General features: G+C 35.7%; 1 protein-coding gene across 6 annotated transcripts in view; it reads right to left on the bottom strand.

The window, feature by feature from the left end:
• The window catches only part of Tomosyn (syntaxin-binding protein tomosyn), an 870,373-nt gene that overhangs the window by 278,776 nt on the left and 566,298 nt on the right, over nucleotides 1–25,299 (bottom strand). Inside the window, exon 14 of one of the 6 annotated variants that reach the window (XM_076202141.1) lies at nucleotides 14,802–14,907. The exons of the other annotated variants lie outside the window; for them this stretch is intronic. Within the exon in view, the coding sequence (XP_076058256.1) occupies nucleotides 14,802–14,907 (106 nt within the window). The remainder of the gene's footprint in view (nucleotides 1–14,801; nucleotides 14,908–25,299) is intronic. 6 annotated transcript variants of the gene reach the window in all.

Raw genomic sequence — 25,299 nt, 5'->3', positions numbered from 1 at the left:
TATGTCTCTGTAACTGTGTATTCCTTGATAATGTCTTAAATAGACGAAAATGTTTGGACTAAGCTTCTTATTTCCAAGTATTTTTTTCTGCATATATATATATATATATATATATATATATATATATATATATATATATATATATATATAATGTTTACTATATATATCAATGATATGGATAAAGAAATTGAAAGTTATATGAGCTTCTTTGCGGATGATGCAAAATTGTTGAAAAAAGTGAACACTAAAGAAGATTGTGAGTCACTACAGAGTGATCTCAACAAAGTATGGGAATGGAGTAGGAAGTGGGAGATGGAATTCAATACTAAGAAGTGTAGTATAATGGAATTTGGAAGAAGCAAAAACAGAATAACAGGATCATATAAATTGGGAGAAGAAATAAAAAAAAGTAGAAAATGAGAAGGACCTGGGAGTCATTATTATGAATATGTCCCCTGAGAAACATATAAACAAGATTTTTGGAGAAACTTATCATTTAATACAAACAATCAAAGTGGCATTTACATACCTGGATGAAGAAATGATGAAGAAAATAATAGTCACTTTGATAAGACCAAGATTGGAACATGCAGTGATGACATGGTCACCAAGTACAAAAAAATTTATAACAAAACTTGAAATACAAAAAGCAATTACAAAATTGGCACCAACACTCTCACGACTATCATATGAAGAGAGATTAGCAGAACTTGAGCTAAAGACATTAGAGCAAAGAGGAGAGGAGACTTGATAAACCATTTATAGAATCATGAAAGGCATAGAAACTATTGATAGAGACGATCTAATGAAATGGGATAGTAGACATACAAGAGGACACGGAAAGAAAATCAAGACAGTTATAGAAGGGAACTGAAAAAGAACAGCTTTCCCCACAGAGTAATAGACATCTGGAACAAGTTATACGAAAAAGTGGTGTGTGCAAAAACAATTCATGAATTTAAAAACAGTCTAGATAAAATGAGACATGAAGATGGGACACCACGAGCATAGCTCCCCTTCCCGTAAAATAGAACTCGGACCACCACCAATACAAGCATAGCTCCCCTTTTCATAAAATACAACTAGTTGCTCATTTAAAAAAAAAAAAAAAGTCTGGAAAAATGCTAACATTGTACCAATACATAAAGGAGGAAACAAGGAAGAACCAACTAACTACAGGCCAGTCTCACTAACAAGCACTATAGCTAAAATTTGTGAGAAAATAATCAAGAATAGATGGGTAAAACACCTGGAAGACAATAATATAATAAACCCAAGACAATTTGGGTTCAGACAAGGAAGATCATGTACCACAAACTTAATATGTTTCTACTCAAGGTTAATACACATAGTGCAAGAAAGGAATGGATAGGCTGATTGTGCCTTCCTGGACTTACAAAAAGCTTTTGACAAAGTACCACACAAAAAATTATTTTAAAAAACTGGAACATATAGGAGGGATACAAGAGAATCTACTTAAATTGGATGGAGGACTTCCTGATAGGTAGAAAGATGAGAGTAGTGCTCAGAGAAAAATACTCAGGTTGGAAAGAGGTGATCAGTGGAGTACTGCAAGGATCTGTATTGGCTCCAATAATGTTTACTATTTATGTGAATGAGATGGATGATGATGTGAAATGTTAGATGAGCTTCTTTGCAGATGACGCCAAACTGTTAAGGAAAGTAAAAACTGAAAAGGATTGTGAAGCATTGCAGGAATACCTGAATAAGGTATGGAACTGGAGTCAGATATGGGAAGTGGACTTCAATATCAACACCTGTAGCATAATGGAGTTTGGAAAAAGCAAAAATAGAATATCAGGACAATATAAAATTGGAACCAAGGAGGTAAAGAAGGAGAGATCTGAGAAAAGATTTGGGTGTAATTATCGCAAACAACTTATCCTATGATAAACAGATAAACAAAATTGTCGTAGAATCCTATAACTTGCTATGATCAATAAAAGTGGCATTTACATATTTGGACGAAGAAATTATTTAAAAAAATGTTGGTCAAACTGATAATGACTAGACTAGAATATGCAGTGACATTGTGGTCACCCAGTACCAAAAAGAATATAAAGAAAATAGAAAGAACCTAGAGAGCAGCAACAAAAATGGAACTGCACTTGCAAACTTGTCATATGAGGAGAGATTGGCTAAACTGGAGTTACCGACTCTGGAGCAAAGAAGAGAGAGAGGTGACCTACTGACCATCTACAGAATCATGAAGGGTACACAAATACTTGATAGAGAAGACTTGTTGAACTGGGACAAGAGAAGCACAAGAGGACATGGAAAATAAAAAAACATAGCTACTGAAGAGATCTGAAGGAAAACAGTTTTCCACATAGAGTGGTAGACACTTGGAACAAACTGGACAATGAAATAGTATGCGCAAAAACTATTCATGAATTTAAGAGCAAACTAGACACTGTGAGATACAAAGGCAGGGCACCACGAGCATAGCTCCTCTTCCCGCAAAATACAACTAAGTAAATACTACTAGATAAATATGTGTGTGTATATATATATATATATATATATATATATATATATATATATATATATCTACACACACACACACACATTTTACGGGATGAGAGCATAGCTCTTGTTCTATAAAATACAACTAGGTAATACATCTAGTTGTATTTTATGGGAAGGGGAGCTATGCTCGTGATGACCCATTTTTATATCTCGCAAGATCAAGTTTGTTCTTAAATTCTTGTATTGTCTTTGCACAAACTATTTTTTGTCCAATTTGTTCCATATATCTATCAATCTGTGTGGGAAGCTGTTCTTTTTCAGATCTCTTCTGTAGCTGTCCTTTTTGAGTTTCATTGCATGTCCTCTTGTTTTTCCTCTGTCCCACTTTAATAAGTCCTCTCTATTAAGACATTCTTTTTCTTTCATAATTCTGTAGATGGTTAGTAGGTCCCCTCATTCTCTTCTCTGTTCCAGGGTCAGCAATTCCAGCTCGGCCAGTCTTTGTTAATATGTCAGGTTTGAAAGTGTTGGGGCCATTTTTATTGTTGCTCTTTGTATTCTAATTTTCTTATATTCTTTTTTTGTACTGGATGACCATATCAGTGCTGCATATTCCAGTTTTGGCCTTATCAGTGTTTGTAATATTTTCTTAATCATTTCCTTATCCAGGTATTTAAAGGCCACCTTTATTGATCTCAACATATTGTATGTTTCTCCAACTATTTTATTTATATGTTTATTTGGCAACATGTCTTTGGTGATAAATACTCCTAAGTCCCTTTCAGAATTTACTTTCTTTACTTCTTTTCCATCAATTTTATACTGTCCTGATATTCTATTCTTGCATTTCCCAAATTCAATTATACTACACTTCTTGATGTTGAATGCCACCTACCATCTCTTGCTCCACTCTGAGACTTTGTTCAGATCACTCTGTAATGACTGGCAGTCTATTTCGGAGTTTATTCTCTTTAATAACTTTGCGTCATCCGCAAAGAAGTTCATGTAACATTCAATACTTTCATCCATATCATTCACATATATAGCAAACATTATTAGAGCTAGCACTGACCACTGTGGGACGCCACTACCCATTTCTTCTCAATTTGAATATTTGTCTCTGAGCAGTACTCTAATTTTTCTTCCATATAGGAAGTCCTCCATCCAATTCAATAGTTTTCCATGTATACTTCCTATTGTTTCCAGTTTATACAGCAATTTTATGTGTGGTACCTTATCAAATGCCTTTTGTAAGTCCAGTAAGGAACAGTCTGCCCAGCCATCCCCTTCTTGTAATATATCTATCAATCTTGAATAGAAACAAATCAAATTAGTGATACATGATCTTCCCTGTCTGAATCCAAATTGCCTTGGGTTCAGTATATTGTTCTCCTCCAGATATTTTGTCCATCTATCTTTGATGATTCTCTCACAAATTTTAATTATTGTACTTGTTAGGGACACCAGTCTATAATTTGTTGGGTCTTCTTTATTTCCCCCCTTATATATTGGTACTATATTGGCATTTTTCCAATCTCCTAGTAGTTTTCCTTTTTTGAGTGAGCATTGAACTATTTTGTATATTTTTCCTGTTAGTTCATCTATACATTCCTTTAGTATCCTGTTTGCAACTCCATCTGGGCCATGTGATTTGTTAATGTCAAGCTTTAAAATTTGATTCCTTATTTCATTCTGAGTAATATTTAATTCCTTCATTGGAGGAAATCTTACTTTATTTCTTTGACCACAGTTTTGTAGATTTTTTTTCTTTGGTGAATACAGATTTGAAATGTTTGTTCATAATATCTGCCATTTCTACATCTTCTGTGCATTCTCTGTTACCTTGACATAATTGAAGTATTTCCTGTTTATTTTTAGTTTGCTGTTTATATATCTATAAAATAATTTGGGTTGATATTTACATTTCTCTATTATGTCCTTTTCATAATTTCTTTTTTCTTCCCTATGTATTTTTATATATTAATTTCTTAGTTTGGTGTATATTTTTCATTTCTCAGATTTTTTTTTTTTCCATCTTTTCCTTTTGCCTCACTGCACTTTTCATTATACCAGGATTTTATGTATACCCTTTCCTGTTTTTGTCTAGGTACATACTTATCCACTCCTTTGTTATAGATTTCCTTCCAAATTGTCCAGTTCTCTTTCACCTTTGTTTCTTAATTTTTTAAATTTTTCCCAATTTGCTTCTTGAAAGAATATTCTAAGTTTCCCAAAATCTGTTTTGTTATATACTAGTCTTCCTTTTCTGTGTTTTTTATTCATTTCTATATTTGTTTCTTCATTTAATTCAATTTCTAGTAGTATGTGATAAAAAAAATTCCAATTGGTGTCTTGTATTTGACTTTATCCACAATTTCAGGTTCTGATGTGAATATCAAATCCAATCTTGAGGGTTAATTGTTATTTCTATATATGGTATTTTCTTTGACTCATTGCATCAATGTGTAATCATGGGTCATTTCCAGTAATATGTTTCCCCAGTGATCTCCACCTTTCACAGTCAATTCTTCCCAACATATTTCTTATGAGTTAAAGTCATCCATAAAACCAGATTTCCTTCTTTAGTATTTCATTTAGTATTTTTCTTGTATCTTCCAGCATTTTGGAGTGTTCACTTTCATTCCATGCATAAGTTTTAGGTGGGACATAAATCACTGCATACTTTCTATTTTTCATATCTCTATCCTCAACTATTATCATAATCAACTCCACATTGTTCTCTCCTGTGATTTTTGTTGCATTTAAGCCTTTCTTGGTTTGCAACATGACTTCTCCACCCTGTTTTGTTTCTCTGTTTCTGATGCAACAGTTATATAATCCTTGGTCTATACTATTTGGTTGTAATGATCCTTTCAATTTTGTCTCCACAATCCCTATTATATCTGGTGTGTATTTACCTAGTTGTATTTTACAGGAAGGAGAGCTACGCTTGTGGTGTCCTGCCTTTGTATCTCACAGTGTCTAATTTGCTCTTAAATTCATGAATGGTTTTTGCACACACTATTTTTTTGTCCAGTTTGTTCGAAGTATCCACCACACTATGTGGAAAACTGTTCTTCTTCAGATCTTCCTTGTCTGAACCCAAATTGTCTTAGGTTTATTATATTATTGTCTTCCAGGTGTTTTACCCATCTATTCTTGATAAATTTCTCACAAATTATGGCTATCATGTTTGTTAGTGAGACTGGGCTATAGTTAGTTGGTTCTTCCTTGTTTCCTCCTTTATATATTGGTACAATGTTAGCATTTTTCCCACTCTTTTGGTATTTTTCCTTCTTTAAGTGAGCACCTTATTATATTATGTCTTTTGTCCATTAGTTCTTCTTTGCATCCTTTTAGAATCCAATTTGCATTTCCATCCAGGCCATGTGATTTCTGGTCATCCAGGTTTGATAAATGTTCCATTTCTTCTTTTTGTGTTATTATTATCTCACTCATGGGGGGGAGATCACACTTCATTTCCTTCATCCCAATATGGTGCCTTCTCTCTAGTGAAAACAGACTTGAAGTGATTATTCATGACTTTGGCCATTTCTAGATCTTCTGTGTATTCTATATTTCCTTGGCATAGTTTCACCATTTCCTGTTTATTTTTAAGTCTACTATTCACATATCTAGAGAATAGTTTGGGTTGCTCTTTGTATTTATCTATAATGTCTTTTTCATAATTCCTTTTTCCTCTCTTCACACTTTTACATACTCATTTTTATAGTTTATATATATTTGCCATTTTCCATTTTTTTTATTTTTATTTTTTATCTTTTCTCCATCTTTTCCAAGCTCTGTCTCTTCTATCTTTTGTCTCATTGCATCTTCTGTTGAAACAGCATTTAATGTACACTCTCTAGCTTCTGTCTTGGTACATTGGTACATGCTTATTCACTCCTTCATTATAATTATCCATCAAGATATTCCATTTCTCTTCCACTTTTGTCTCTTTCATGTAAAAATTTTCCCAATTTGCATTCTGAAGGAATTTCTTTAGTTTTCCAAAGTCCATTTTGTTGTACATCAATCTTCCTTTCCTATGCTTTTCATTTCTCTCCATGTTCAGTCTCTATAAGTATATGGTCACTCTTTCCAACTGGTGTCTTGTACTGAATTTTATTTACAATTTCAGGTTCTGTTGTAAATGTTAAATCTAGTCTCGACAGCTCCTCATTATTTCTGTATCTGGTGTTTTCACTGACCCACTGTGTCATTGTATATTCCATGGTCATGTCCAGTAATACATTACCCCACAAGTCTTCTCCGCCTTTCACTGTCATGTCCTCCCAACAAATTTCTCTGCAGTTAAAGTTCCCCATTATTACTAGGTTACCTCTGCCCATTAGTATCTCATTTAAGGAATGCCTTGTATCTTCTAGCATTTTCATATGCTCATTCTCTTTCCAGGCATTCATTTTTGGGGGCACATAAGTCCCCACAAACTCTCTACTTTTCATGCCCTTGTCTTCAACTTTTATCATGATCAGCTATACATTACCTTTGCCCTCTGCAATTTTTATCACATTCAAGTTTTTCTTGTCCAAGTACATGATTCCTCTTCCCTGTTTCTCATCTCTGTTTTTGATCCAGTAATTGTATAGCCCTTGTCCAACATTGATGGGTGATATTGCATCCCTTAATTTAGTCTCCACAATTCCCATTATGTTTGGTTTTTCTTCTAACAGGTAGTCATTAAGTTCATTCAGTCCTGAAATTAATCTGTCAATGTTAGTATAGGCCACTTTTAATTTCTTCCTTTCTCCATCTTTTTTCTGTTTTTGGTTCGCCCATTCTGATGTACCATTTTCTCAGTCTCATGTCAATTACTCTCCAATATACTCTTTGCATTTTTTTCCCTTAGCTTCATCTCATAGTGTCTTCTCTTTTACTTATTCCTCAATACTCATTTCTCTTTTTATCCATATCTTACTGCAATGTTCACTCCTTGCCAACTTGCCTACTTTTTCAAATATGTCTACTACCATTTGTGATCTTAGTTTTATCTTTCGGGGTCAATTTCTTTCCTTAGAATAATGACCAATTCTATATATATCATCAATGTCTTTCTCTACTTCCTGGTCTCCATCCTGAATTTCTTTTAGGATTGCTATTGCTGTTTCTTTTTCTCTCATGTACCTTGCCAGACCATGTTTTTCTTTTAGTCCATATACCACAATACATTTTTTTCCTATCCACTGCATCTCTTACCCAATTTGCCTTTTTATTACTTGGATAATTGTTTCTTTTGTATTTTCCTGCATTTATTGTTGGACTATTTCTTTAAAGGCAATTTCTTTATTTTCTATGTTTTCCTTCCATTTCTTAATCTTTTAGATACTTTCCTCACCTAAGTTTTCTTCAATTCTTTTAGTCATTTCTTGTATTTTGTTATTTACCTCATTTTTTAGGTTTTCATTATTGGTAATATAATTCATTTTCTTCTTTTCATTTTTACACTTCACCTCTCTTACATAATTTTTCATTTCCCTAAGTTCAGTTCTTAGTTCAGAGTTAGTTTCCTTAGGTCAAATATTTCAATGTTAGCTTGTGCTAAGTAATCCATTAGTTCAACAATTTCTTTCCTTAAGTCCATGATTTCATTCTCCCACCATTTTCTATTTTTGTTCATTCCCCCTTCTATATCTAAGATTCGACTTAAACTCCTTCTTTTGTACTTACCGAATCCTGAGAATGAATCGTCATAAAATTGCATGGCCACTGGTGTTTCAGATCTTCTGTTTATATCATATTTTGACATGGTGCCTCTAGATGACTCTACTGTCAAGTAGTCGTTTGAGTCAAACTTTTTGTTGTTTCCTTAATTTTTTTTTTTTTTACTTATTATGTCTTATGCCTTATTCCATTTATATATATACATATATAATATATATATATATATATATATATATATACACACACACACACATTATATATATATATATATATACATATATATATATATATATATATATATATATATATATATATATATATATATATATGTATATATTATAGAGAGTGAACCCTTATTTGAAGTTTAATTCATTGCAAAACATCACTCATTACTGTAATTACTAGTCAACTGAATTTAATTTTCCCATAAGAAAAAAAAAAAAAGATGTAATGGATTTTGGACCTTGAACATATTAATTTAAAAAACACAATTCCACTGAATTAAAGCAGGTCTTTTGGATAATCTAAGATAAATATCATATTAAATGAATGTTTACTTAAAATAAATATAAGATTAACAAGTTTAATTGAAATAAAGTGATCACAAGCAACATTAAGATACTAACACAATGAGTGTTAAATGCTGAGGAAAGCAAGAAGGCAGTAGACTGGTTGCCAGAGCTGCTATATTTGTAATCTATTTTTTACGATTTATTCTCTGTGGTGAATTTTCTTATATTTGTTACAACAGTGTCATAAGTTGTTACTATACACAATGTTTGATAAACATTCCTGAAATTAGGGCAAATATAAAATACTTTCAATGTTTACTCAAACGAATCCCATACTTAAAAATCTGTTATATTCCAAAAGTCTGCTAAATACAATCAACTGCACAAAATGCCAACTCTGGCTGGGAGTAAGTTACTAGTAGGATATAAGGGAGCTAATGTTGTCTCTTCACGGCTCATTATGTGAAGCGCTGCTCATTAGGAGAATAATTTTAACAAAATTTGGGTTTGTTATGCAAGGTACTCATTAATCGAGATTCCACTTTATACTATATATATATATATATATACCTTATATATATATATATATATATATATATATATATATATATATATATATATATATATATATATATATATATATATATGCAAGCAATCACATCACCATGATGCAAAAATACAAAATAACCATAGGAGAAAGGAAACTTGTAGATAGTAAGTACTTTTGTATATTATATCTTCAGACTAAATGAGATTCAGAGTTGCTTAAATATGAGTATCAGGTAGCAACAGTGGGAGAGGAGGGGGGAGACAATACAATGCAGAGGGGAGACCTACCTCCACTGACCTAACACAAAATGGTTCAATCTGGCAGAAACATCTTGGTCACCATCTTGGTAACCCAAATGGTGACCATCATGTTTCTGGCAGATTGAACCATTTTGTGTTAGTCAGGTTGATGGAGGTCAGGCCTCCCCTCTGCATTGTACTGTCTCCCCTCTTGCTGTTGCTTCCTGATACTTATATTTAAACAACTCTGTATCTATTTCATTTAGTCTGAAGAATATACAAAAGTACTTACTGTCTACAAGTTTCCCTTCTGTGGTTATTTTGCATATGTATATATGTTCATATATGTATACACACACACACACACACACACATATATATATATATATATATATATATATATATATATATATATATATATATATATATATATATATATTTGTACAAGGTGTTAGGGATAAATTTGACACTTTTGGAAAGAAAAGAAAAATATCATATCTTGGCCAAAAATTTATGTATTCTCAAAACTCAAAGTGCATCTCTTAGAGGATCTTTTGTCAAATACAGCTCACTCAAAGAAGCCCCCCTGAGCCTCCACTATGGCCTCCAGGTGGAACCTGAACCTGCAACCTTCATGGTGTCCTTTGAGAGACACCTGAACACCAGTTTGATCCTGGCAATCAACTCGTCCTTGGTGTTACATTGCAGGCAGTACAATTGGTGTCTTTTTCAACTACACCCCCACATGTAATAATCCATGGGGTTGCAATATGGCCAGATGTTGGGACTATTGAAGTCGTAGAAGTTCTCAGACAGCCCCTTCTGGGTTTTCCTGGAGGTGCGACATGAAGCAGACTCCTGCTGCCACACATATGGTCTTCCAGCAGCCACCCTCTCCACCCAGGGCTTGACAACAGTGGACAGAAACTTAATATAGCCATCTGAAATGAGTCTGAGTCCCTCTTCAAAGCTGTGGGGCGGTATGATGTAGCCTTTCCTGGAAACACACCCAAAGACCATTGGGTCAATACAAAATTGGTACCAAGGAAGTCAAAAATGTTGACTCAGAAAGGGACATTGGAGTAATTATCTCAAGTGAGTGACTTGACACAAGGAGAGAGTGAGTGGTTTGAGGTAAAGGTGGGACTTCGTCAGGGATGTGTTATGTTGCCCTGGCTGTTCAACTTATACATCGATGGGGTGGTGCAGGAGGTAAAGCCAAGGGTGGTGGGTCAGGGATTGGAGATGGTTAAAGAAAATGGAGAAAAGTGGGAGGTGAGCCAGCTGTTGTTAGCGGACGACACTGCGCTTGTAGCAGGATCAGAGGAGGAATTGAGGAAGTTAGTGACAGAGTTTGGGAGAGTGTGTGAAAGAAGAAAGTTGAAGATAAATGTGGGTAAAAGTAAGGTGATGAGATGTACAAGGGGTGAAAGTGGCAGCAGATTGAAAGTGGGACAAAAGTGAAACAAGAGGACATGAGAAGAAGCTAAAGAAGGACAGTTATAGAAGAGATTTGAAAAAGAATAGTTTCCCACACAGAGTGATTGATGTCTGAAACAAACCAAATAGGGAAACAGTGTCAAAACTATACAAGACTTTAAGAACAAACTGGATGCAGAGAGAAACAAAAGCAGGTCACTATGAGCATAGCTCTCATCCCGTAAAATACAACTTGATAAATATAGTTAGAGGGAATTTGGTCTTCATGAAATGTGGTACTTTGTGTGGACCATAGGCTAGCCACCTATTGTTCTGCACATTGTGCAACAGGTCCTGGCAGAAGTTCTTATCTTAGAAGAACCAGAGCATACCTGGCTTGACTGGGTGTTTGACCTTGTTGAAGAGTTTCTTGGCTTTTGTAAAGTGGTTATCTTGGGCCTTGGCAGTGAGTAGTTGGCCCTTGTACCTCTTGTATAAGCAGTAACAAAGATCCTCATTCAGCGATTTCTTCATAGATGCCACTCCAATGCTCATCTCTCTCGCCAAGGACAGTATTTCCTTGCCTGAATCTTGCCACACCTTTTTTTGCAGCTTCTCAATGAATTTCGTTGAGTGGACAGAGTCAGTACACCTGTTATGATGATCCTTTCTGCTAGCCACTTCTTCCATGTCTCTGTTAATTCTCCAGCTCACAATATTCAAGGAGCACTGAGCTAAAGCTAAAATTCCCAAATTTTTTAATCTGGCACAAATCATCATGATGAAGATCACTTTCTTCCAATATTCCAGTGCTTTCCAGTCATCCATGCTCTCTAGCTCTCACACCAACCAATAGTACACAATATCAGCTATCTGTTGCACTTTACCACTATTAAATCCTTCAAATGGTTCTGAAATGACAGAACATAAAAAAAAAATCAAATTTATCCTGAACACTCTTTATTTATATATATATAGATATATATATATATATATATATATATATATATATATATATATACAGACGCTCCTCTGCTTACGTTCATTCGTTTTACGTTTTTTCTATTTTACATTTGAACTGACTGTTAAAAAAAAAAATTGTATTTTTTTTTTTTTTAGTGAATTCTTTAGTTTAGCGCGCTCTCCGTAGTTCAAACGATACTTACGCATGACGCTGCGTCCATTGTTTACATGGCACAAATGACAGACTGAACGTGCCTTGCCTCATCCTCCTCCCCCTCCTCCTCCACCATCTCAATTTATGTTGCTTGAATTTAATTTATTTGAAATTAATGTTATTATTTTACAATGCTATGTGTATAATTAATAATTTAGGGGTGTTTTAAACGATACGGTAATAAAATTTACGGATGTATAGTACAGTAACAACTTGCATTCATTTTCAACTTACGTTCGGTCGTTCAGAACATAACTAAAACGTAAGTTGAGGAGCATCTGTATATATATATATATATCTCTTTCAACCACAAATCACTTTTAATCTTATGCCATCGCAATTGAGACTGAGAGTCGCTCGAAGGAGGCATCCGTTGGAAATTGAAACGGACGAGCCGAGGATTCGAACCCAGCTAACACGTAACAAAGTTACAGTGACGTAAACCAATACGCTACCAAGAGAGATTACGTCACTGTAACTTTGTTACAGGTTAGCCAGGTTCGAATCCTCGGCTCGTCCACGTTTCAATTTCCAATGGATGCCTCCTTCGAGCAACTCTCAGTCTCGATTGCGATGGCATGGAATTAAAAGTGATTTGTGGTTGAAAAAGATATTAATTGATCACTGGGAACCATTCAGTGTGTATGTGTATATATATATATATATATATATATATATATATATATATATATACATATATATATATATATATACTATATATATATATATACATAATTTTTTTTTTTTTTTTTTTTTTTTTTTTTTTTTTTTTTTTTTTTTTTTTTTTTTTTTTTTTTTTTTTTTTAATTAGAGCTAGGATAAAAATGGAATAAAATGAAAAGGGTATTTCTTAAAAGTAGATGGGCAATAAATGTAAAAACAATATATTTTACAGAATTGTAATCTGAAAAGATTGCATAGACAGTTACATACCATACTTGAAAATATATCAGTGACAGTAGTACCAATCATGCAACATTTAAAATTTGAAGAAGAAAAGAGGGAAGTGATGCTCCATGGTGCCAAATTCAAATTGCATGCATCTTAATGAATCAAGAATCTATGCAGAGATATCTTCATGTGGAAAATACAGAAGATCTATAGATATCAACATCAATAAAAACAAATTCCTTTTCACAAACCAAAGATATTTCTATATCTTTGGTTTTTGATAAGGAATCTGGTCCTAAACTGTGGCAAGCCAAGAGTGCAGATATAACAGTCCTGAGGACCCCAAAAGAGGTGTGGCTGAAGGTGAGATATGTGGAGTCATGCACCAAGTGATTCTACCAATCACCCAATGGCAATTTTTTAATTTGCAATGTGTATGATACATTTTTACAAATAGATAAGGAAAGTATTTTCAAATTTTCAAATTGAGTGACTACAGCAATGCAGAATGAGAGTAATAAAATGCAGCAAATTTATTATATACGACTGACACTGAGAGAATAGTATTTGAAAGTACAAAGAGCAGAGGTAATGAGAGCAAACATGAAGAAAAACTACAGCAAACACATTGACAAAGAGCAACGTCACCTACGATAGTGGACATTTTGCAAGGGAAGATCTAGCTTCCAGGTGAGAGATGTAACTCACACATAGTAAGAGAACACAAAATGAGTAGCTAAAATAATTACCAACAAGGGCATAAGTTGATGTTAGGTAGGGAAGGAGATGTGTTACTTTGCATGATTTCAGGTCTCCCCGACTTTTTCTTGCAAAGATTTTAGGACATATCTAACTGGGGAGGAAACTCTTGCTAATGTATCATCCTGCTTACATACCTTTTAGCCATGTCAAGGATGTATATGTATTTGTATAATAAACTGTCAGCATAGCACCGTGTCTACTCTGGCAGAAGAAAACATAAGCACGCAGTCTTTTCTTATTTAAGATTTGGACACCAGATTAAAAGCACTTTCAACATCAACAACATTTTAGTTACAGCATTACTGTCCTAATTACTCAACAACATTATTACAAGAATGCAACTGAACAAAGCTCTCTCATTCAATCTGGAACCTGAACTGAGATATTGATGACACTTCAGGAAGAAATTGATGAGAAGACTAACTTCAGGATTTAGCCTTCAATTTCTCCTCAAATACACAAAACTCAAGAAATTCAGGAACAGATGTTGTGAGAAAGTACTACAATCTCTTCAGTCTCATTCTACAGGGTGACATCTACTCATGAAGCTTAAGATTTAGTTAGTTCAATAAAAGTGAACTCTGCTATTCATCATCACACTCAAAATTAATGGTGCATATTTAAGGACATAGTATCATGTTCCACAATCTGTCTAAACTTGTACTTACACCACTGAGTGTGATGGTGCATAATAGGTAAGGGATGGATGTTGACAACTACAAGACTGTGTAAAGGAAGAGGTTACAATAGGAGGGTGTTATGATTGTAGGTGACGTTACTACCAATACTGGTGTAGTGTCTGGTGAGTAAGAGAGAGAATGCCCTCTGCTCTAGGCGTGCCATAGCACACGACCCACCACCACACCCGAAGCCACCACCACTTCCACCACCAACTCCACCACCACTGCTTGAACCACCGCCGCCGCTGGCGGGGGTCCCTCCTCCTCCTCCTGCTGAGCGGGGCCCCCCTGGAGAGGTGGGACTACTGGGGTCCTCCGGGGTAACCAGACCTCCAGAGCTCACCCCAGAGGTCCCCCCTCCTGCAGTGGTGAAAGCACGGACGAGGCGGGCGCGTGTACCTTGACTCTTGCAGCGTCGCATGTTGTCACCACGCTCGCTGCCCCCCCTCCGACACATGACACCCCCCACACGGACACCCGTGGGGGACAGGCACACCCCATTCAGCTAGAACAGGTGCCCAGTCCATCAATGGTGCGCTTACACATACACAGGCAACAAAATATAGTGCAAAGGTTGGCTCCTACAGCTCAGCACAGAGGTTAATAGAAAAGTGCTGTAGAATCACACAATTCCTAAAGGCATAACTAATGAGAATATTTAAAGGCTGCTGGTGATGGACTTCGCCTGGGTAAAGCCAAAATTGTAAAGATTACAAGAGTAGCAGGAGGCCCAGCAAGCATGTAAGAAAATACAGGTAAGTACTACTGCCCATAGCAGTACTGTTGGGGCATTACACAGCGGCAAAACCTTTGGATGGTGCAAACAAGTACATGTATTGATATTTTGTCAGGTGACTGAAATACACTCATATGGATACAAAAAACTTCATGATTAATATCATCAATATACAATAAAAGCTATTACAATGATAAGCCATTTAAATACCAGTACACATAAACTATACACACATGTACATGCATGTATGTGGGTGCATGTGCATGTACATGTGTGTGTATTTGTATTTACCTTATTGTAAATACACAATTAGGTAAATGTGTGTGTGTGTGTGTGTGTGTGTATTTGTATTTACCTTATTGTAAATACACAATTAGGTAAATGTGTGTGTGTGTGTGTGTGATTCACCATGGTCTTGGATCATGTGTTGGACTCGTGATCGACAGTTATCAACCTCTTGGATGAGAGCTCAGAGATCATGTGGCCAATTTATGGGTAATACTGTGACCTTACACGCACACACACCCCCAACTCCCCACCCATGAGAGTTGGAGTAAGACCCCACAACGAAGTGATACTGAAATTATTTCAGCCCTGGGTGGGAGTTGAACCCAGACCGCCGTGATGGCAGGCGTGAACTCTAACCACAGCGCCATGAGGTATGTGTGTGTGTGTGCATGTGCGTGTGTGTGTGTGACATTCACCATGGTCTTGCATCACATGTTGGACTCGTGATCGACAGCTATTTCCCTCCTGGAAGAGAGCTCAGAGCTCACATATGACTGATCTATGGGTAATGCTGTGACCTTACATGCACACACACACCCAACTCCCCACCCAGGAGAGTTGGAGTAATGACTCGCAGTGCAGCGATACTGAAATTATTTCAGCCCTGGGTGGGATTCAAACCTGGACCACTGTAGTGGCAGCCATGATTGCTACCACCATGCCATCGAGTCGTGTATTTGTGTGTGTGTGTGTGTGTGTACTAGTGCTTTCACTTCCAATTACTAAACCATCAAGTGGTAGCACTTGTGATAATGTGGCACTGCTGTTTCTATTCAACCCCATTATAGTGGTCAGACACTGAAGCTCCTATACTACTACAATCTGTACAATATGCTCTCATAAGAAAATAACAAAAATCAATATGATGAAGCATGTGCCTGGAATTCCTATTCATACTGATGGTACTAAGACCAACATAAGTGTTGGGTATTTAACTGTAGGTATTTATAGGTATTGCTAGTCTGGAGCACGCACTGCTGTAAGGGATTCCTGCCATACTGAGATGGTTGTATAGTGCTAGACTATGGAGGAATAACATATGAACATATTGCATTACAAAAATTTAGTGCATGTTAAGTATACCTGTAGATCAGAATGATGGTGATGCATATACGGTGTTCCACAGTGGATAAAATACCAGTCAATTGTAATGGAAAATAACCAAAGAAGGAAAAGCAGTGTCTTTTCACAACATTATTTAACACCATTTACCTATATCACTCAGGTTGCACCATGTTATACAATACTGCCTATATGTTATCAGTGTTTTTACCTAATTCTTTTTATATAGATTTAATATACAGGATAAGAAGTAAGCTCATGAGGTCCTGTCGGTGTTTGCAGTGATCAATCCTGGTTTCAAATTCTTTAATGTTGTCTGACTGGACTATTTCTTATTCAATGTTGTTCCTCAAATCAGTCTATTTGTATGGAAAATTGTATTCTTTAATATTCAAACACTTTCTTTTCAATGTTCTTTGGTTATTCTTCCATTCTTAAATATGAAGACTTCTCTGTCAATTATGAACATTCCTTTCATATTTCCAAAAGCAGCAATGAAATTTCTTATCAATTTATTCTTCTCATGGTAGCAATTACAAATTATTTAGGCTACCATAAAATGTTCTGTCATCTATGTTATGAATAATTTTGGCTAATGCTTTTTGTATTCTTTAAAGTCTTTGTATCTTTTCCTTTCTGTTGACAAGACACCAAAGCACCATACTCTGAAGCTTCCAAACCATGTAGTGAAATGCCACCCTTACATTTACCAACCATGTACATGTGTGTGTATATATATATATATATATATAAATATATATATATATATATATATACATATATATACATATATATATATATATATATATATGTATATATATATATATATATACACATATATATATATACTGTACTGTACAGTAATTAACATTTATTATATAGTAATTAAGGGGGATCAGAGGCACTGATAGAAAAGTATTAGAAAAAAAAATTGTATGTCGACTTGATACAATCAAATTTTTATTTTCCATATTCCATGAGCATTTGAACAATGTATGTCCGTCTCTTCATCCGTCAGTCCGTATGATGTCATTGATGACCTCACAAATGTTTTCCGATCTTAATACTTTACCTAGACTAACCTGTTTTTGCATGTAAAATCTCAAATACCATACAAACAGCTTGTAATTTTGTTTTTTCCTAAAATCTTAATAGATCAAGATATACATAGGTTATTAAATGCATGACTTTGTGATGTCGCACTGATAGCATTTTTTTCTCATAAAATTCCCTCTAGTGATATTATTTATCATTTTAATAATTTATCAAAACATACACGAGAAAGGCACAACATTCATGTGTTAGCATGGTAAGTTTTAAGAAAAATTGATTATTTTTTGATGATTTTTTTTATGAATATTTTGGAAAAACCTGTGAAGCATTGAAGCCGCAAAATGTGAAGCGCGAAGTGGCAAGGGAACACTGTATATACATATATATATATATATATATATATATATATACATACACACACACTATGTGAAGGAGATAAAGAATATATAGATGACACAGAAATGGCAGAAGTTATGATCAGACATTTCAGGTCTGTTTTTACAATTGAGAGCTCACAAATTTGGAAAGATGGACAACAAGAAAGACCCCCTAAAATGAAAGTAAAAACTGAAAAAGATTGCAACTCACTCCAGGAAGACCTGAATAAGGTATGGAACTGGAGTCAGAAATGGGAAGTGGACTTCAATATTAACAAGTGTAGCATAATGGAGTTTGGAAAAAGCAAAAATAGAATATCAGGACAATATAAAACTGGAACCAAGGGGGTAAAAAAGGAGAGTTCCAAAAAAGATTTGGGTGTAACTATCTCAAACGACTTGTCCTATGATAAACAGATAAACAAAATTGTTGGAGAATCCTACAACTTGCTAAGATCAATAAAAGTGGCATTTACATACTTGGACGAAGAAATTATTAAGAAAATATTGGTCACACTGATAAGGACTAGACTAGAATATGCGGCAATATTGTGGTCACCCAGTACCAAAAAGAATGTAAAGAAAATAGAAAGAATAGAAAGAACCCAGAGAACAGCCACAAAAATGTCGCCTGCACTTGCAAACTTGTCATATGAGGAGAGATTGGCTAAACTGGAGTTACCGACTCTGGAGCAGGGAAGAGAGGTGACCTACTGACCATCTACAGAATCATGAAGAGCACAGAGATACTCAATAGAGAGGACTTGTTAAACTGGGACAAGAGAAGCACAAGAGGACATGGAAAGAAAAAAAAAAAAAACATAGCTATAGAAGAGATCTGAACAAAAATAGTTTTCAAAAAAAAAAAAAAAAAAATGCACAAAAACCATTCATGAGTTTAAGAGCAAACTAGACACTGCGAGATACAAAGGCGGGACACCACAAGCATAGCTCCCCTTCCCGCAAAATACAACTAGGTAAATACATATACACATATATATATATATATTTCCATCCCATCCCTCCTCCATCCATCCCCTGCCCCTTCCCTTCCTTGCTCGATACAGAAAAGAGAGGGGACAGGGAAAGAATTCCTTTGCACTGCAACACAATCTCATCCATATTCTCTGCTCACCCATATCTCATGCCTACTCACTTCCTTGCTCAACAGTCATTCCCCTCTTGCTCAAAGTCTCTATCACTCCATCTATCCATCTAATCCTCAGTTGTTCCCTCACATTCCTTCCATCCACCCCTGCCTTCCACAACTCTTTTGCTAATTTTTCTTCACTTGTTTGTGTCCAAACCATCCCAATACTCTTTCATCAGCCCTATTTGCCAGCTCTTTTCCACCCTGCTCTCCTCACCTCCTCACTCTATCCAACCTTGTAACCATTAACCTCTTCACTCCGGGCCAAAATCTCGCAGGCAGCATTAGCTGTCAGACGTACGATGTGTTGTAATAATACTCACATCATAATATATAGTCACCGCTTATATCGATCGTTCTCTCTTTCACCCGTGAATTTTGATAACCATAGAAAATGTGATGAAGACAGTTTAGAGAGTATGTCATTATGCAGGGGCAACTACAATAAATATAATCAAGACACCGATATGGCAGCCTCGCATATCCACTTGCTCCTCATGCCGCCTACGTATGCGGCACCGTATGGAAGGGGTTAACATACTTCTCAGACACTTCATCTCAAGTGCATTTAAACATTTCTGCATCCCTCAAACTCCAAGTCTCCACCCCATACAGCGTCATCAGCACAATCACCTCTTCATATAATATTCTCTTAGCATTCATTCCCAAATGCCTATCTCTTATGACACATTTTAGTTCCCCAAGACATTTACTTGCTTCTCTCAATATACAATTTACCTCCACTTCCACTCCATTGCCTGCCACATGTGACTCCAAGTACAAAACTATCTGATTCCTCCAGTCCCTCTCCTTTAAGATTTAATTCTAATTCACGGCCATCCTCTCCCCTTGTACATCTCATCACCTTACTTTACCCACATTTACCTTCAACTTTCTCCTATCACATACCTTCCCAAACTCCATCACAAACTCCTTTAATCCTCTCTCTAACCCTGCCACAAGTGCAGTGTCATCTGCAAACAACAACATCTGGCTTTCCTCCCACTTCTCTACACTATCTTTAACTATCTCCAGCCCCCTGCCAATTACCCTTATATTTACCTCCCATGCTACCCTATCCATGTACACTTTGAATAGCCATGGCAACATGACACAGCTCTGATGCAGTCCCACTTTTACCTCAAACCACTTGCTCCATTTCCTATTCTAACACAGGCTCTATTACTCTTGTAAGATTTCTTGACTGCCCTTAACAGCTTCCCCCAATCCCATATATTTGTAATAACTCCTACAGTGCCTTCCTGTTTACCCTGTTTACCCCAGCATTAGCTGCCAGACATACGATGTTGCGTCATAATACTCGCATTATAAAAAATAAAGTCACCACTGTATTGATAGTTCTCACCCGTCAATTTTGATAACCATAGAAAATATGATGAAGCCAGTTTACAGAGTATGGGGGTCATGCAGGTACAACTACAATAAATATAATCAAGACGCCGATATGGCAGCCTCGCGTACCCCCTTGCTCCTCATGAAGCCTACGTAGGCGTCACCGTATGGAAGGGGTTAATCTGTCATATCATTATATCTAAATCTAAGGTGTGTTTCCCCATTTTTTCATTCTTATGTAATGTCCTCTTTTCATTCCAACCTCATATTTCAACTTTTCCATCATACATTTTGGAGTACTAATATTCTTACCATATTGGCTTGAGGGTAATAAATAGTACATCTGGAATTAAAACATTTAGGGATACATATATATATTTACCTAGTTGTATTTACCTAGTTGTATTTTACGGGAAGGGGAGCTATGCTCGTGGTGTCCCGTCTTCATATCTCATTTTATCTAAACTTTTTTTAAATTCATGTATTGTTTTTGCACACACCACTTTCTCATTAAACTTGTTCCAAATGTCTATTACTCTATGGGGAAAGCTGTTCTTTTTCAGATCTCTATATATGTGTGTGTGTGTGTGTATATATATATATATATATATATATACACATATATTATATATATATACACACATATATCTATATATACCATATATCTATATATAGACAAATATATATACTGTATATATTTACCTAGTTGTATTATACGGAAAAGGGAGCTATGCTTGTGGTGACCCGTTTTTGTATCTCGCAAGATCAATTTTGTTCTTAAATTCTTGTATTGTGTTTCCACACACTATTGTTTCATCCAATTTGTTCCATACATCTATCACTCTGTGTGGGAAGTTGTTCTTTCTCAGGTCTCTTCTGTTGTTATCCTTTTTGAGTTTCATTGAATGTCCTCTTGTTTTTCCTCTGTCCCATTTTAATAAGTCCTCTCTATCAAGGCGTTCTTTTCCTTTCATAATTCTGTAGATGGTTAGTAGGTCCCCTCGTTCTCTTCTTTGTTCAGCTTCGGCAATTCCAGTTCAGCCAGTCTTTGTTCATATGTCAGGTTTGAAAGTGTTGGGGCCATCTTTGTCATTGCTCTTCGTATTCTTTCTAATTTTTTTATATTCTTTTTTGTACTGGGTTACCATGTCATTGCTGCATATTCCAGTTTTGGCCTTATCAGTGTTTGTAATATTTTCTTAATCATTTCCTTATCCAGGTATTTAAAGGCCACCTTTATTGATCTCAACAAATTGTGTTTCTCCAACTATTTTATTTATATGTTTATCTGGCAACATGCCTTTGGTGATGATTACTCCTAGGTCTTTTTCAAAATTTACTTTTTTTCACTTCCTTTCCATCAATTTTATACTGTCCTGATATTCTCTTCCTGCTTTTCCCAAATTCAATTATACTGCACTTCTTGATGTTGAATTCTACCTCCCATCTCTTACTCCACTCTAAGACTTTGATCAGATCACTCTGTAATGAGTCACAGTCTATTTTGGAGTTTATTCTCTTTAACCACTTCCATACCGTGCCGCATACATAGGCGGCATGAGGAGCAATTGGATATGCGGGGCTGCCATATCGGCGTCTTGATTATATTTATTGTAGTTGCCCCTGCATAATGACATACTCTCCTATACTGTCTTCATCACATTTTCTATGGTTATCAAAATTCACGGGTGAAAGAGAGAACGACCGATATGAGCAGTGACTATATTATATGATGCGAGTATTATTACGACACATCGTACGTCTGGCAGATAATGCTGCCTGCGAGATTTTGGCCCGGAGTGAAGAGGTTAACCTCTTCATTCTGGGGCACATCGCACGTCTGGCAGCATTAGCTGCCCGACGTGCGATGTTGCGTCATAATAATCGCATTATAAAAAATAAAGTCAGTGCTCAATCGTTCGTTCTCTTTCACCCGTGAATTTCGATAACCAAAGAAAATATGATGAAGCCAGTTTAGAGAGAATGGAGGTTACATAGGTACGACTACAATAAATATAATCAAGACGCCGACGTTGGCATCATTGCGTACCCACTTGCTCCTCATGACGCCTACGTAGGCATTACCTTATGGAAGTAGTTAATAACTGTGTCATCCGCAAAGAAGTTCATGTAACTTTCAATACCTTCATCCATGTCATTTATATATACAGCAAACATTATCAGAGCTAGTACTGACCCCTATGGGATGCCATTACTCATTTCTTCCCATTTTGAATATCTATCTCTGAGCACTACTCTCATTTTTCTTCCATGTAGGAAATCCTCCATCCAATTCAATAGTTTTCCATGTATGCCTCCTATTGTTTCTAGTTTATATAGCAATTTCCTGTGTGGTACATAATCAAATGCCTTTTGTAGGTCCAGGAAGGCACAGTCTGCCCAGCCATCCTTTTCTTGCAATATATCTATCAATCTTGAATAGAAACATATCAAATTAGTGGTACATGATCTTCCCTGTCTGAATTCAAATTGCCTTGGGTTGAATATATTATTCTCCTCCAGATATTTTGTCCATCTATCTTTGATGTGTGTATATATGTATGTGGTGCTCAGATAAGAGGGAGGGTGGAGGGGTGTGGAGTGTATTCAGGGATGGAATGGGTGGAAATGATTTTATGCCTTTCCCTTTTTGGCTACCTCCCTTGTAAGGGGGAAAAAGCCTTGGTATATGTATGTATGTATGTATGTTATATATATATGTATATATATATATATATATATATCTATATATATATATATATATATATATATATATATATATATATATATATATATATATATATATATATGTTGTATTTACCTCGTTTTATTATATGGGAAGGGAGCTATGCTTGTGATGACCCGTCTTTTTATCTTTCAGTATCAAGTTTTTTCTTATAATCTTCAATTGTGTTTCCACACACTGTACCTTTATCTAGATTATTTCAGATATCGAGCACTCTGTGCGGGAAGCTATTTTTTTTTTCAGATCTCTTCTATAGTTATCCTTTTTGAGTTTCATGTCCTCTTGTTTTTCCATTGTCATTTTTAGTAAATCATTCCTATCAAGGATTTCCATTCCTTTTATGATTCTATAGTCAGTAGATCACCTCTTTCTCTTCCCTGCTCCAGTGTTGGTAGTTCCAACTTCGATAATCTTTGTTCGTATGCTAATTTGGAAAGAGCTGGTGCCAACTTTGTCGTTGCTTTCTGTATTTTTTCTAATTTCTTTATATTCTTTTTAGTACTGGGTGTCCATAGTGTTGCTGCCTATTCCAGTTTTGGTCTTATTAACCCCTTCGATACGATGACGCCTAACAAACATGTCAATAAATTAGAGAGACTTTTAACTTATTAAGATAAATGAAAATGGCATTCGACTACATGGACGAAGAAAAGGTAAAGAAAATAGTAATTACACTGATAAGACCTAAATTGTAGTATGCTGCGACATTATGCATACCTAGTACAAAAAAAACTACAGAAATTAGAAAGAATTCAAAGAGCAGCAACAAAAATGGGACCAACACTATCAAATTTGACATACAAACAAAAATTGGAGAAATTACATTTATCAACACTTTAACTGAGAAGAGAAAGAGGTGATTTGTTGACCATTTACAGAATTATAAAAGGGATGGAAGTTTTTGATGGAGATGACTTATTAAAATGGGACAGAAGAGAAACAAGAGGACACAAGAAGCTAAAGAAGGACAGTTACAGAAGAGATTTGAAAAAGAATAGCTTCCCACACAAAGTGATTGATGTCTGGGACAAACTGAATGGGAAAACAGTGAGTGTCAAAAACTATACAAGATTTTAAGAACAAACTGGATGTGGAGAGATACAAAAATGGGTCACTACGAGCATAGCTACCGTCCCGTAAAATACAACTAGGTAAATACACAGCCTTTGACTACATGGATGGAGAAATGGTAAAGAAAATATTAGTTACACTGATAAGACCAAAATTGGAATATGCTGTGACACTATGGACACCTGGTTCTTAAAAAAAAAAAAAAAAACAATCTTAAAAGAATTCAAAGAGCAACAATAAAGATGGCACCAACACTCTAATTTAACATACAAACAAAGATTGGATAAACTAAATATACCCTGGAACAAAGAAGAGAAAGAGGTGATTTGCTAACCATCTACAGAATTATGAAAGGGATGATAATTCTTGATAGAGATGACTTACTAAAGTGGGACAGAAGAAAAACAAGAGGAACAAGAGGACACGAGAAGAAACTTAAGGACAGTTACATAAGATGTCTGAAAAAGAATAGCTTCCCACACAGAGTGATAGATATCTGGAACAAACTGAATGAGGAAACAGTGAGTGCTAAAACTATACAAGATTTTAAGAACAAACTGGATGCAGAAAGATACAAAAGTGGGTCACTACGAGCATAGCTCTCTTCCCATAAAATACTGCAACTAGGTAAATACACACACACACATACACTAGATGCTGAAAGATACAAAAGTGGGTCACTACGAGCATAGCTATCTTACAATAAAATACAATTAGGTAAATACACACAAATATTTTCTAATGCTGTGGGCAAAGTTCCTTGGAGGATGCAATAGGAATTGGTGCTCACTATATTTTATTGTGGCTATGGTAACATCTTCCAGCAGAACAGTTAGGTCTGTGATCTCTTCCAGTATTCTCCTCATAGTTGGCAATGATAATTGGCAAGAGACATTTAGTTTTGCACTCAAGCCTGATTGATGAATGCACTTGCTCAAGCACCACTCTTAGAAGAACTCTCCTTTTCTGTGTCAGCTGGATCTGTAGGTCTCTCACCTGCTCATTTTTCCCAATCTCAATGCATAATGCTCACAATAGCACTCAGGAGCATGGTCTTTTTC

Source organism: Oratosquilla oratoria, chromosome 18, assembly GCF_046742065.1.
Source record: "Oratosquilla oratoria isolate Oo_2021 chromosome 18, ASM4674206v1, whole genome shotgun sequence".
Taxonomy (NCBI): Eukaryota; Metazoa; Arthropoda; class Malacostraca; order Stomatopoda; family Squillidae; genus Oratosquilla; species Oratosquilla oratoria.
This window is presented reverse-complemented; position numbering and strand designations above follow the sequence as displayed.